Here is a 13,520-nt window from a genome sequence, read left to right as displayed (position 1 = left end):
GTTGAGCATGAGGGTGAGAGCCTGAGAGTGTGAATACAAGTGCATGCTGAGTGTGTGCGAGAGTGTGTACTGTCTACTCACCGATGTGTCCAGGTAGAGGAGAGTGTGGGCGGGGCAAAGTAGGCGATGTTGAGGTGAGAATTAGACTCTTTCTGTTACTGGTGCGGCAACTGTTTTACACATACAAAAAAAGAGAAAAAATGAGCATTGTCATACTGTCATATTATGTAAACATATCACAAGTATCAGAAATATTTAAAAATCTCTTCCAGTATAAAAGTAAGAGGTTCTTGAAGTGTAAGAGTCTTACATTCTAACTTTTATTCGGCTCATTCAGGATCAAAATTCATAAAAAGGGGTTAAAATGCAAGAATCTAAAGGTACCAATATGACTACACAGACATTAGACAACAATTAAATATATAATAATATTCAGTGAAGTTTGCAAAATAAAAGTCTCAGGCTATTTTCAAAATCATATCAAAATAAAGGTCAATTTACACCTAGCCTAGTTTCGCAAGACTGCCTTCTGTCTATCAGCAGACAGTGTGGTGCATTTTGTCCCTTATCATGACCAAGGACCACCTAATTTCACAGAAAAGGGCCACCTCACTGACTGAAGGCCGTTGTTGTAGAGACCAGGATTTTTCAAAACGGGGCTACAACCAATACAAAGCCAGAGGAAATAAATGCACAGGCAAACACATGGGGACATCTCACTTAAAAGCTACTAAATGCTTCAAAGAAAACCACTTGATAAATTTTAAAAACTTCAGGACATGATCTTCACAAACTTTTTTTTTCAGTCTAGAGACTCACAAACACAACTGACACAATCTCAATAGTTGTGGCCAGCTTAGCATTCAATGAATATCAGACACTCCATCTACGTGTGGGCAGAGCGTCTGAGGCTGAGACTACACCTAACCAAACTAGATCTAGCACTCTTATGTATGCTTCTGGTAAACTACAGCAGGTCTCAATATCAAACTATGCCAACATAAAGCAGCACTTCCCTCACTTGGATATGGAGCATGCATGAGGGGGTTCAAGGCTCAGACCCAAAGAGAGAGAAAGAGAGAGAGAGAGAGAGAGAGAGAGAGAGGGAGAGAGAAAGCTTTAAGAGTGTTATATAACTCACTGATACTTTGGCACCATCCACACTTTTTCATCTCTTTAGAGAAAGAAGAAAAGGAGAACTGCTGCCACTTGTGTGCGAATGCGATAACAATGGCTGGCAAGCGCGTGATCAGCATGTATAAGTGTGTGTGTGTGAGAGAGAGAGAGACAGAGAGAAGAACAAAAAGAAAGAGAGACTGTGTGTACACAATTGAAGAAAAGCTTTGTGTTACTGTGTGCAACTGAAGAAAGTCTTTTGTTTCTGTGTGTGTGTGTGTGTGTGTGTGTGTGTGTGTGTGTGTGTGTGTATGTGTGTGTACAAGAAAGAAAGAAAGAAAGGGTCCACGTGTGTGTCCAGGGACCCACTGCAGCAGGACAACAACGATAAAGAAAATTCCATTTCCTCAGCCATCAATCCCCTCAGAGGAGGCAAAGTGAGGGAGAGAGAAAGAGAGAAAGCGAGGTAGTGAGAGAGAGAGAGCAAGAGACGGTTGGAAAGAGAGAGAGAGAAGAAAGAAGAGTGATAGTGAAGGAGAAAAAATAGAAGAAGAAACTGACTGTGTGAAAGAGGGAGAGGGTGAGAGAGAGAGAGAGAGAGAGAGACAGAGAGAAAAACAGCGGGAGAGAGCAAGACTCATGCTTATGAGATGCTTTGAAATAGGCAAAGTGGAGAGATTACAACATCTGTTTCCACTACAGAAACACTCTACAAGCTGCTCATACACCAGCACTCAGCCATAAATAACATACAACATCACCACCAACACTATAATATACCATACAGCAGGGTTTCTCAACCTGTGGGCCGCAGACCACCAGTGGGCCGTGAAGCACCCTCTAGCGGACTGCAGGCTGTAGGGGGAGGCAGCAGTTCGTAGTGGGCCAGTAATGTCATTTTCAGTCATAAAAAGATAGTGGAAAAAAGATTAACCTAATAATTAAAAATATGATCATATATAATCAAAATAATCAAATATAATCAAACATTTTTCAATTATAACCGACATAAATAATACAGATATGCAAATAAAAGGGTTAATGACGTATAAGGATTTTCAACAGGACAATTTTACGATACAAAAAATAAGAATATCTATTGCAATAGTTCAAACACTGAGGATGTTGTGAACCCATAAATTCATATTAAAATTTACATTATTTTAGTTTTTAAATATTGTAGGAGTAAGCTAGATAAACGTCATCAGTTTGATACAACGCAGCCACGGAGCGCAATGCAGACAGCTAGCTAGCCAGAGATGGTGAAGTTTCTCAGGACGCTTTCACACCTGCCTTGTTTGGTGCGGATCTACCAGACTTTTTCTTTAGTTCACTCCGTTTTGACATGTGTGAACACTCCACCCATACTCAGGTCTGCAACAGACAGCTAAAAAAAAACGTGGGTTTCAATCCGCTTCCAAGCAAACCCTGGTGCAGTTCACTGCTGGTTTGAATGCATTCTATAATGAAACCAGGGAATTCATAAGTAGAGCTTGCTTTCCCCTTCTTCTAGCAACATCTCAGAGCCATACTGTCAATATAATCTGCCTGTTTTAATGTCTGACTCTTTACAGACTCTCATCTGCTCATATATTGTTCCTGCAGCACGACCGACAAGCCGTAAAATAACAGTGTATCAGCGACCTAAGTAGTTGATAAACCAATGACAACTGAGCAGATATAAAGTAAGGTTTATAATTATTGTTGATTGTGACAATGCTAATCCAGCAGCCCAGTGAGAGGAGTGAGGTCTAGCTATTGCAAATGCATCCCAAAAGCCCTCAAATCTAAAGAGACATCTCGAGACCAAACAAAAGCCAGTGGAGTTTTTTCAGTGAAAATATGATGGACAGCAGCTCCAAATCACAGTACACTTCGCATCTCTTCTATATATTTTTTTTGTGTCTACGTATGTGCATGAGTATGGGAACTGTCTTGTGTACTGTTAATTAAACCTATACGCGTCCCCTGTACCTACACATGTCCACTGTTTCTGACAAGCTCATACATGCAAGATGATGGAGGGACTTTTTAAAAATGATCTAGCTGCTGCTTTGTACAAAATAGTTGTGTCGGTAAAGAAATATTGACTTTTGTTAGCCTTGTTAAGATAATATCTACAAACTGTACAATATCTCTGATATGGACGGGTCAAAATCAACCCAAGAAAAATGTTTTTTTTCTACAAAGGAATAACTTTTCTCACTAACTTTGTCTCCTACTCACACTTTGCAAACATTATTTTTTAATTACCAACAAACAATGCAATTAGCTAGATTTAATCAGGAGTAGACTCTACTGCAATACATGAAATGCTGCATAAATATCATTGCATTTATAGTTTCTGATCATACTATAAATGTGGCATGAGTGGTTCATTTCTGTCTGACTCATCAAGCCTCTGAAGAACAGAATATAATAACGCATATCCTATCGCATGTGTATCATGAAAGTGTCTTGAAGTATCATGATGTTATATTTTTGCCATATTGCCCAGCACTATTTATCTCTGCTCTACTACACCTGATTCAGCTCAAGACATACTCAATGTTATTTGATGCATTCAGCCAGGTCTGTTAAAACAGGGAAACTCAAAAATGTGGGTCTGCAAATTGGAGAATTATCACACTTTATTAAAAAGGATTTGGAGCATTTAGGTTAAAATTTCTATCACTGAGTGATTTTAGGGATGCTGAATGAACAGGGCTGCTTCTTAGTGTGTGTATATACACATGTAGCAAATATGAGATGTGATAGATCTGGGGCATGTTTACCGAACGTCCATGAACGAAGCCATCATCATCATCATCATCATCATCATCATCATCTCCCTCTGCCAACCCCCTTCGCTTTCTTCTCTTCCTTCTCTCCTCGTCCTGGTCTGTTTTCTTCTCTATCTCCCTCTCTTCTTTCTCTCCTCCTCCTTTCCTTTGTTTTCTCTTCTCTCCCTCTCCTCTTCCTTTTCTCCTCCCTCTTTCTCTCCTTCTCTCCTCCTTCTTTGCCTGTTTTCTCTACTATGTATCTGTCCCTCCCGCTCTTCCTTTTCACCTCCAATATTTGTTTTCTTATCTTTATCTCCCTGTCTCTCTCCCTCTTTCTTCTCTTCCTTCTCTCCTGCTCTTTGATCTGTTTTCTCTTCTCTATCCCTCTCTTCCTCTCTTCCTTCCTTCTTTCCTCCTCTTTCATCTGCTTCTCTTCTCTATCTCCATGTCTCTCTCTCACTCCGTCGCACTCTTTCTCGTTCTCCCTGAGGCGGTGCTGGAATGTCAGAGGGTTATGGGGCGTTTATCTCACAGCTCACTGGGGACTCTCCATCATACTAGCTTAAGCACAAATCTTTCTATCTCTCTCTCTCTCTCTCTCTTTTGTTCAGAGGCAACAGTACAAAGCATTCATATCAAATTAGACTAAGTAGAGCGTTTTTGTTCTTACAAAAACTTCAAAATACAAATGTACTTGTTAGCGATACACAAATTTCACAATACAATATATATTATTATCACCACGATTCATTTCTGATGCTGAAGTAGAAAGCAACAAGTAAAATGAAGCAACTTTCATTTTATTTATTTGTTGTTTGGGACCTAGGGACTGCATGCACTACAAATGTATGAGTTAACTAGGGAAGGGTTGGTAACATGATATGACCATATCTATCATTATTATGATCACACCACAATACATTTTTCTGAACATATTTTAGAGAGTACTTAAGAACAACTGCATGTTTCTTTACAAAGAGGTCATAATTTATCCTGTTTAAGGCAATGCAGTAGATTAGATCCTGTAATACATATCTTCAAGGGTAGATATATATCAAAAACAGGTCACTTGGGCCACCAAGTCAATTTCATGTGTCATTTCATGTTTATTGTGAAACATATAAACTGATGGTTCGTCAAAAGAGAAAAAGATTTTTTTAAAAATGAGACCACAGGCTCTGCATTTTTAATGGCCAATATGTGAAATGCTGTGTTCAGAGGCTCCAGGCAATAGGCAATGCAAACCCCTGCATATCATTTATTGTGAAGAGGTGTTGAAGTATCATTATGTTATATATTTGCTATATCATATATCCCTAATTTCAGGGCAGGGGGTGATTTTTTTCTTACACATTAATTGTAGTGCTTGTTTTCTACCCACCCACACACTAGGCTCTGTCTTAAATTAATGAAATGAAATGTTTTTAAGTGGCGAGGCCCTGTCTGACCATATGTGTGTGTGTCTGTCTGTTTGTCATCTACAACAAAAACCCATATACTACATTTATATTCCTCTCACACTGTGTCTCTTCACTCTATTAAAAGAATGGGGACAAACATACACACTGGCACTTGTTTCTACAAAGCTGAATATCTTAGACTCTCTTGCTCATTTAAAGAAAATGGTGCAGCAGAGAGTCTCAGAAATAAAGACAGCATATCAGCAGGGAATGCGTTCATAACATGCATGCACACATCACACAGTAGTCATGCTGTCATTGAAGGCTTTGCCACTAAAAACTATCTAAGTTGAAGACAGAGCTATTCCGTGTGGAAAACAAGCACTGTGACAAATCCACGCAAACAAAAGCAGGACAATGTGGCTGCATGTACTAGGAGAAATTAATAATGCGTATACAAAAAGATCACAGTCACACTGGCGCAAAATTACTTTGTGTGTGTGTGTGTGTTATATCTCCATCCAGATATTTATTTAAGCTTAAGTCCTTGTGCTAATGGTAGTTGCAGTCATTTTTATAATTCGTGAACTATTGTCATTACTACAACATCTAACTACGCTTGCCCGCTGCTACATTCTCTCTCATTTAGCCTTTCAATGTGCTACAAATCACTAACACTACATTAATGTTCTAGTGGGTAATCGCTTACACTACATTAATGTTCTAGTGGGTAATCGCTTACACTACATTAATGTTCTAGTGGGTAATCGCTAACACTAAATTAATGTTCTAGTGGGTAATCGCTAACACTAAATGTTCTAGTGGGTAATCGCTAACACTAAATTAATGTTCTAGTGGGTGTGCGCAGGGCCTGTTACAATCATTACAATTTATCAGACGATTAATTGCCATGCACATAATTGTGACTCACAATTAAATTAATTTGCTTTCCAGCTGTAAATACTTGGCACTTCCCAACTGACAACAAACAACAGCTCAAGCTCAAATAAACAAATACAACCTGCTGCTGTCCCCTAAACGTTATTGCATTGACCTATGAAGTGTCTCAATAAATGGGTTTTTGCCTCAGCAAAATGCTAAAAATGCACCCAACTCACATTCTGTTTGATTAGATGTACAAATAGGATTGTGAAAACGAACAACTATGGAAAATAGCTGTGGTCAGCGTTAATAATTGTGATCAGCTCAAATAATTGGCCTAGATGTGGGCTTACTGGGATATACTTCAGATAAACTGGGAACTACGAAGATAACTAAGAGGATTCAATAATATTCAAAAACAGGTTTTAAGTTAAAATCCTCAACGAAGACGTCAACATTCAAAACACAGCATGTGTAACAAAAATGTGTGTAATTAGTCTTAAATATCTGTGTTTAAGGTAGAGAGCTGATATAAAGTGTAAAAATACATCACTAGTTGCTTGATGTAAATATAACATAAAGATAGAGATAAAGATAGCATTAGTGGAAAACTGCCATTGTTTTATCGGTTTTAATCAGGTAAATTACAGGGTTTCTATATTAAATATCGTTGTGTAATAACATATATTGCTGTTTTATGATTTTATACACACACACACACACACACACACACACACACACACACACAATCTAAACCGCTTATCCTTCTGGGTTGTTTTATGATTTTATAATGTAAACAAAATTCAAATTAAAAATACAAACATGGATGGTTTCAATATGCTGTACACAGCTACAACCACTGTTGAGCTCTCCGCCACCACAACACCTTACCCTGTCCGCTCCACTGAGACAGACAATGATACTATTATTCATTAGCATAAAATATTAACATGCAGAAAATGGGCAAAGGAGTAAATGACAGGGAAAGTCACATCATACAAAACTGATTGTAAGCTGTATACGGGGAACTAAAGTAAACTGAAAAAGAGTAATGTATATCTCAAATAAAACAAAAAAAAAACACCCTCAAAGCACAAACTTCAGTGTTACATTGCTCAACAAACAGCTAAACAGTAGAAAATAGGCACAAATTACCTAGTAAAGAGTTCACCATTAATTACATATGAGAGTGCTGTTTACAGTGCTGTGTAATGATTTTCCCTTCAGGCAAAACCTGATCAGGCAGTTATCTGTGTAATACTAACAATCATTACATCTTTACATTAAATTATTTTCAACACACGTGGTAATTGTTCCTAAAAGCAGAGGATTTGTTGATATTCAGACTGTAACGAAATATTTGCTTTGGTAATCAAATTTGAAAAGATTGTCATTATAATGGCTTGGATGTGCATGTCAAAATGTCCAAAATAGAAAATGGATTTAAATAGAAAATGGTACTCTTAATAGAATCAATGCCAAATACAATATCTCTTACAATTATCTCAATCTTAAATGAGTTCAGTGAAGATCAATTACTTTACCATTAATCATCTTACCTAACTTAAGACATGGTAAATATGTAGAAACTAAACTTTTAGACAATCTAATTTTGTATTTTTATAATTCTGAGTGATTTTAATTGTGATTTTAAAATTGTGTATCCAAGGTCAAGTAATGGTTCCAACAAACAATGAATAAGAGCTAACACTTAGCATGAGATAAGGCTAACCGCTAACACAAGCTTTCTTTTACTGATAGCCAAATTGGCATTGTTAGCATGAGGTCATGCTAAACTTTTATTCATTGTTAGTTGTTGAATTGAACAACATTTCTAAATGCCTGGTATTGTAGCACTGTCTTTGGTCTGCCATCACTGGTCTATCACTCAAAATCCATGCCCTTTGGAGTACATAAAGGAGGATCCACGAGCCCTTCAAATCATAATTACTAAGAGGTTGTGTAAGAATGTGTGTTAGAGTTTCAATCGTGCCTGAAATTTTGGTCCAAACCCGAATACGGCCCAAGAATCTTCTGTTTAAGTCTGGATGACCCAACACACAGCATCACATTTTGAGTACAACCTGATCCAAGCCCAACAAAATTCCGTCCGAAAGTGACCCGGCTCATCATCACCCAAATGATGAAACCTGATATTTATAACGACAGTGCCACTTAATTGCAGTGGGGCGACAATAACAGTTGTCATAAGATCACAGACAAGTAAATAAAAATAATACAAAAAAATGACAATAATATATAATATAATCAGCTAACAGATTCTGTCAACAACACAACACATAACATCTGAACAATGAGCAACACAAGAAAACTACACAAAAGAGTAGCTAACTGCTATCAGCCTATCAACTAGCAGCACTGTTTAACAATTACAAATTGGTGTTCGATCAAAGCTTTGATGTTTATTAAACGGTGGATTTAAAATCATGTACTGCTATCTTTTATTTTCATTTATTTTTGGACAACAACAATTCATAAACAATTTTATATATAAAAAGTCAAGTATCCCTCACACTCCCCCATTGGGCAGTTCCAAGGACTGCCAATAGGTCAACTTATCTACTTTACTTCTAGTTGCCTGCTGTCCGCCTGCTTATCAGCAAAACCTTCACAACGAATATCAAACATGATGACAGCTAGGCCTAATATGCGCTCATGTAGTCAGGCCATAATCCTCCTAAATAAGGACCTTTATATATATATATATATATATGTATATATATATATATATATATATATATATATATATATATATATATCTTATTTTCTGTAGATTTTTCAATGCCACTTGTGCAAAGATAAATTCCAAGTCCCTGCTCATATTAAGCAAGATTTAATCATTCAATCTTAAATAAAGCAGGCAAGGGAAATAATAATTATTTTAAACTGCCCTCTTTCACCTCTTCCACCTACCATGCTATCCTTACATTAACCTATTAAACTGACAGCTTGCTAACACAGTTCTGCTTCACAGTACAGAATCCAGATGGGAATACAGTCAGCACATGCACACATGCAGAAGATGAGAACAGAGGCACCTGGGATTACTTCCACCAGGCTGATACCTGCACAGGGGCAAAGCTCAGTCTCTTAAAGAAACAGAGCATCCAGAAAATTCTAGAATAAGTTTGCACCTAAATTCATCTAAACATAATGCACATAATCTTCTAAACATAATGCACATAGACATCTAAGTGTCTCCTGTAACCTTTCAATGCAGATGGTTTAGCAGAACATAAAGGTATGGAATTAGTAATGAAATGAATAATAAAACATATGGTGGTACAAGTATGTTACATAAATTAAATTATATTCTACAAATAGGGTAAGATGGTACATTTAAAACGTATTGTATATCTAATAAACGTTCTGACACTATCTTCAAAAATCCAAGCCATCCAATGAAGCACTAAACTCCTTTGTTACACTATATAATTGTATTACAAATACCTGATTGAAAGACTCTGTAAATACAGGTTTTAATCAAGTGTGCTGTCAACAGACTGGTCATTCACCAAACAGCATTTAATCAGAAACAACACAGGCAGCTTCAGATGTCAAATATTGCTCTCTCGCTCTCTTTCTCTCTCTATCCCAGTCTCTTTCTGTCTCCTTCTCCCTTTCTATCTGTCTTGCTGTTTCTTTTATGTCTGTGTCTCTCTCCTTCTGTTTATCTCTCTTCCCATTCCACTCTTTGTCTCTCCGTCTCTCTCTCTCGACCCTGGACCTGATGAGCTCTAAATCGTGTAGGCTAACCTTACACTGTTCCTGTAATGTAAGCACTCCACCTGTGTGTACAAATGGCTTCTGCTAAACAAAGCTCGTTTAACACACACACACACGCAATGGACCATATGACCTAACAAACGCATCTGTGACACTGTAAGAAAAACAAACACTCGGAGAGGACAAAGAGAGGGAAAGAGAAAAATATTTAGAACTGACAGTGATATGTCCGAAAGCTTGTGGAAGTGCAGAGAATTAACAAAAGTGTCTGAAAGATAAATTCTACCTTTTAGTCCGTCGAAACATGAAGCTCTCCATGGGTTTAACCTCCCGCAGCAGAGAGTCAAATATCAACAACTGCTTTAATAACTGACATCAGACTGCTGCTCTATCCGCATACACAGGAGTGAAAGAGGTGCGTATGTGTCTGTGTGTTTGTGTATGTGTGTGTGTGAGAGAGAGAGAGAGAGAGAGAGAGAGAGAGAGATGGAAATATGATGGAGTGGAAAAAGGTTACGTGGACTGTCTGTGCGCTCAGACTGAAAAATAAAAGACTGGGGCATTCTGGGAATAATCTCAAGGGTAATGTATGGATACTGAGGTAGTGGGAGGAGTGCTTTCGTAAGACAGAGAGAGAGAAAGACAGAGAGAGAAAGAGAGAAACAGAGAGAGTGTCTGTGTGCAGGCTTTTAACAGCATGTATGCAATATTTTTCCTGGAAGCAATGGATTAGGACGTGAATGGGTGTATAAGGGCAAACAAAGAAATAAAAGACAGAGATAGACAGATACAGACAGAATGAGAAACAGACAGAGAGTAAAACAGCTACATACAGAGACACAGAGATACAGGCTGATGCAGAGAAAGAGACAGAACAAGAAAGAGAGACACGAGAGAGAGACAGAGACAGAAAGAAAGAAGAAGGCAGAGAGACAGACACAGAGAATGAGAGAGACAGAACAAGAGAAAAAGAGAGGGAGAGAGACAGAAAAAGAAAGAGACATGCAGGAGACAAACACCCACAGCGGTGAAAACAATACTCAGTTAATGTTTTATTGAGTTTTGATGCTCCTCACTTCCTCCAAATCATATCTCTGATTTTCAGCACCACGGACAGAGCTGCCTCACTCACTCAGACACAGGCTGGCTGCCATGTGAGCACATCTTCTTTACGCCCAGAAAATCCATTCAGAATGTGTAGACCTGTCTATTACCAGCCCCTAACACCTCTTAAGTCCTTCTGCTTACAGGATTAGACATGTTGAGTTCAAGCAGCACCAGCACCACAACACAAACTCAGAGTGGCGTGTCGGCCCTTTGGGTTCAGTCCCTCCAGACAATTTCCATCAGCTATAAGGTTTCAGGTTGAGGAGTTAGGAGTTAGATAATTTGGCTAGGCTCAAATCACCTGCCACTGGTTTTTCCGCTACACTCAGCAAGTAGCTGGAATTTTCACAGGTTCATAGCTTTTGGTCCCACTCTTTTAGCTCATGTACGCAGTGACAAGCAGAGAACTCACCTGCTGTTTTTACGAGGCAGGGGAAGATCCTTCTGGGCATAAGCAGTAGGTAGACAAGAGACAAGAGAGAAAAAGAGAGAAAAAGAGAGAAAAGAAAGATCAGGTAGGCAGTTAAAACAGTGTTCACATTGTCTGACATTCTGCATGTTGTGCTGTTTGATACTTGGACACTGGGACAGAACTGTCATGTGTGGCAAATGATGGAAGCAGGGGAGACTAGAGGTCTTGAAGCGCACATATTTTCAGGTTTGACATGATTCTGAGGTCAAGATTCAATATGATTTTCTATACTTTATGTGATAAAATGTCTTGATTCTACAGAGCTCTAATGTCTGCCACACTAGTCTTAGAAGAGAACAATCACAATTCCTAGATTTTACAAGTGTTTAGTTTTGATCACTGACTGTGCTTTTAAAACAATAATAGTTTTGGCAGTATTTTAAATGAGGCACTTCTGGTACTTTTTTGTCTGTTCAAACTTATCAAACCTCAGAAAAACTGTGCATCATGTACCATGAGAAAGTATCATAATGTTATATTTTGCCTTATTTCATACTGCATTGCAATAGTTACACCTTTACTGGAGACAGTGAAAATGAAACTTGATCTAGTCTCTCTGTCTCTGTAGATTACAGCCACTCCTTGCTCCCCAGGGTTCAAAACTAGATCATCATTCTAGAAGAACACTAAACAAGCTCCCTCAGGACAGAGAGAGAGAGAGAGAGAGAGAGAGAGAGAGAGAGAGAGAGAGATGGGCTAAAGAAAGAGATGCATTGTATTTACTTAACTCAAATGTTTGATTAGGAAATAATGCACACATTTGAATCAGATAAAGTCAATGCATTTTTTCTGCATATAGAGAGAATATTTTCCCAAAGAACATCCTGCCCACTCTTTCCTCTCTACTCCCTCCATTCCCTCTTTCTCTCCTCCACTCTCTGTTTCTCTCTCTCTCTCTGTTTATCTTTGTGTCTTTGTGCCTGAATGTGAGTCTGAATACTAACAGCCTATTATTCTTCCATTCTCTGGCCTGATAAACAAATCTGAAACTCCAGTACCATCAGTGCCGCAGTGCTGAATCTCTTTATGGTTCAGCCTCCGTCTCACTGAGTTAAAGGAATATTCCAGGGTTTTTCATCCTGCTCTTTATCTGTTGAATAAATAGCATACAGTCTATCCACTTAGTAAAAGAACAGAAAACGCTTTGACTCAAAATTCCCAAGCAACATAAGCCACAGGACAGATATATTAAGCCAAATCCAATTCCAATCCATTGTATCTTTTTTGTGCTCTTTTTATGCTTATGTCGTAGAGGTGCCAGAAACGGACTTTATCCACGACCAGCAACAGTGAGACATGTTTCAAGAAGTAGTCTAAATGTCTGCAGTGTGGAACTAATTTGCTGTTTTTTACTTATGAGTCATGACTGGTGTAAAACGTCCTGCTTTAACAACCACACCGCTTCTGGTTTAAACCATTGTTATCAATTATAGCACATTTAAGCTTTTTTATGCACATGCCTGCGGAATGTTAATGTAACTAGCATCCAAATCATTAGGGAAATCAATCAATTTAAATGAACCTGGCAGGCCTGGTACCACATGAGCTCATTCAGAACAGAATACAGATCAGTAAGCGCTCATTACGGTTTTGTTTTCTTGTTCAAAAAGATAGCTTGTGACACAAGCTGATTAAAAATCTCAGAATTTTTGGCTTTGTCAGACCACCTTCTTCATATATCAAATAAATACAACATGAAATTGCATTCAGAAATCACAGTACATAAAATGGCAGGAACACACACTTTTTCAAATGTCTTAAAGAGTCATGTCAATTTTAAACAATATAAAAGAAGAATTAAAGAAAAGCCTGTCAGTTCAGAACATCATATTAAGCACACACTAAAAATGAAGTAATTGAGGCAACTGCCAGCCTGGCATATTTTACCTGATTTGTGTGGCTGCATTATGTATGAAAACACAAGTATTAGATTCGATTTAGTATCAGCTGATACACAATATCAAAGTATTCAAATCAGGTTCAGAGTCGGGGGGACGTGGGGCAAAACAATGGTCAATCCTTAGTCAATGGGTT

General features: G+C 38.1%; 1 protein-coding gene across 1 annotated transcript in view; it reads right to left on the bottom strand.

The window, feature by feature from the left end:
* mast1b (microtubule associated serine/threonine kinase 1b) overlaps nucleotides 1-13,520 on the bottom strand; it is a 47,445-nt gene that overhangs the window by 21,778 nt on the left and 12,147 nt on the right. The window contains exons 2-3 of the mRNA XM_036566045.1: nucleotides 11,427-11,455; nucleotides 82-170 (exon numbers count right to left, since the gene is read on the bottom strand). Coding sequence (XP_036421938.1) covers nucleotides 82-170; nucleotides 11,427-11,455 — 118 coding nt within the window. The remainder of the gene's footprint in view (nucleotides 1-81; nucleotides 171-11,426; nucleotides 11,456-13,520) is intronic.

Source organism: Colossoma macropomum, unplaced genomic scaffold (genome assembly GCF_904425465.1).
Source record: "Colossoma macropomum unplaced genomic scaffold, Colossoma_macropomum, whole genome shotgun sequence".
Classification (NCBI taxonomy): Eukaryota; Metazoa; Chordata; class Actinopteri; order Characiformes; family Serrasalmidae; genus Colossoma; species Colossoma macropomum.
The sequence above is the reverse complement of the archived record's forward strand: the minus strand, read 5'-3'. Positions and strand labels throughout refer to the sequence as shown.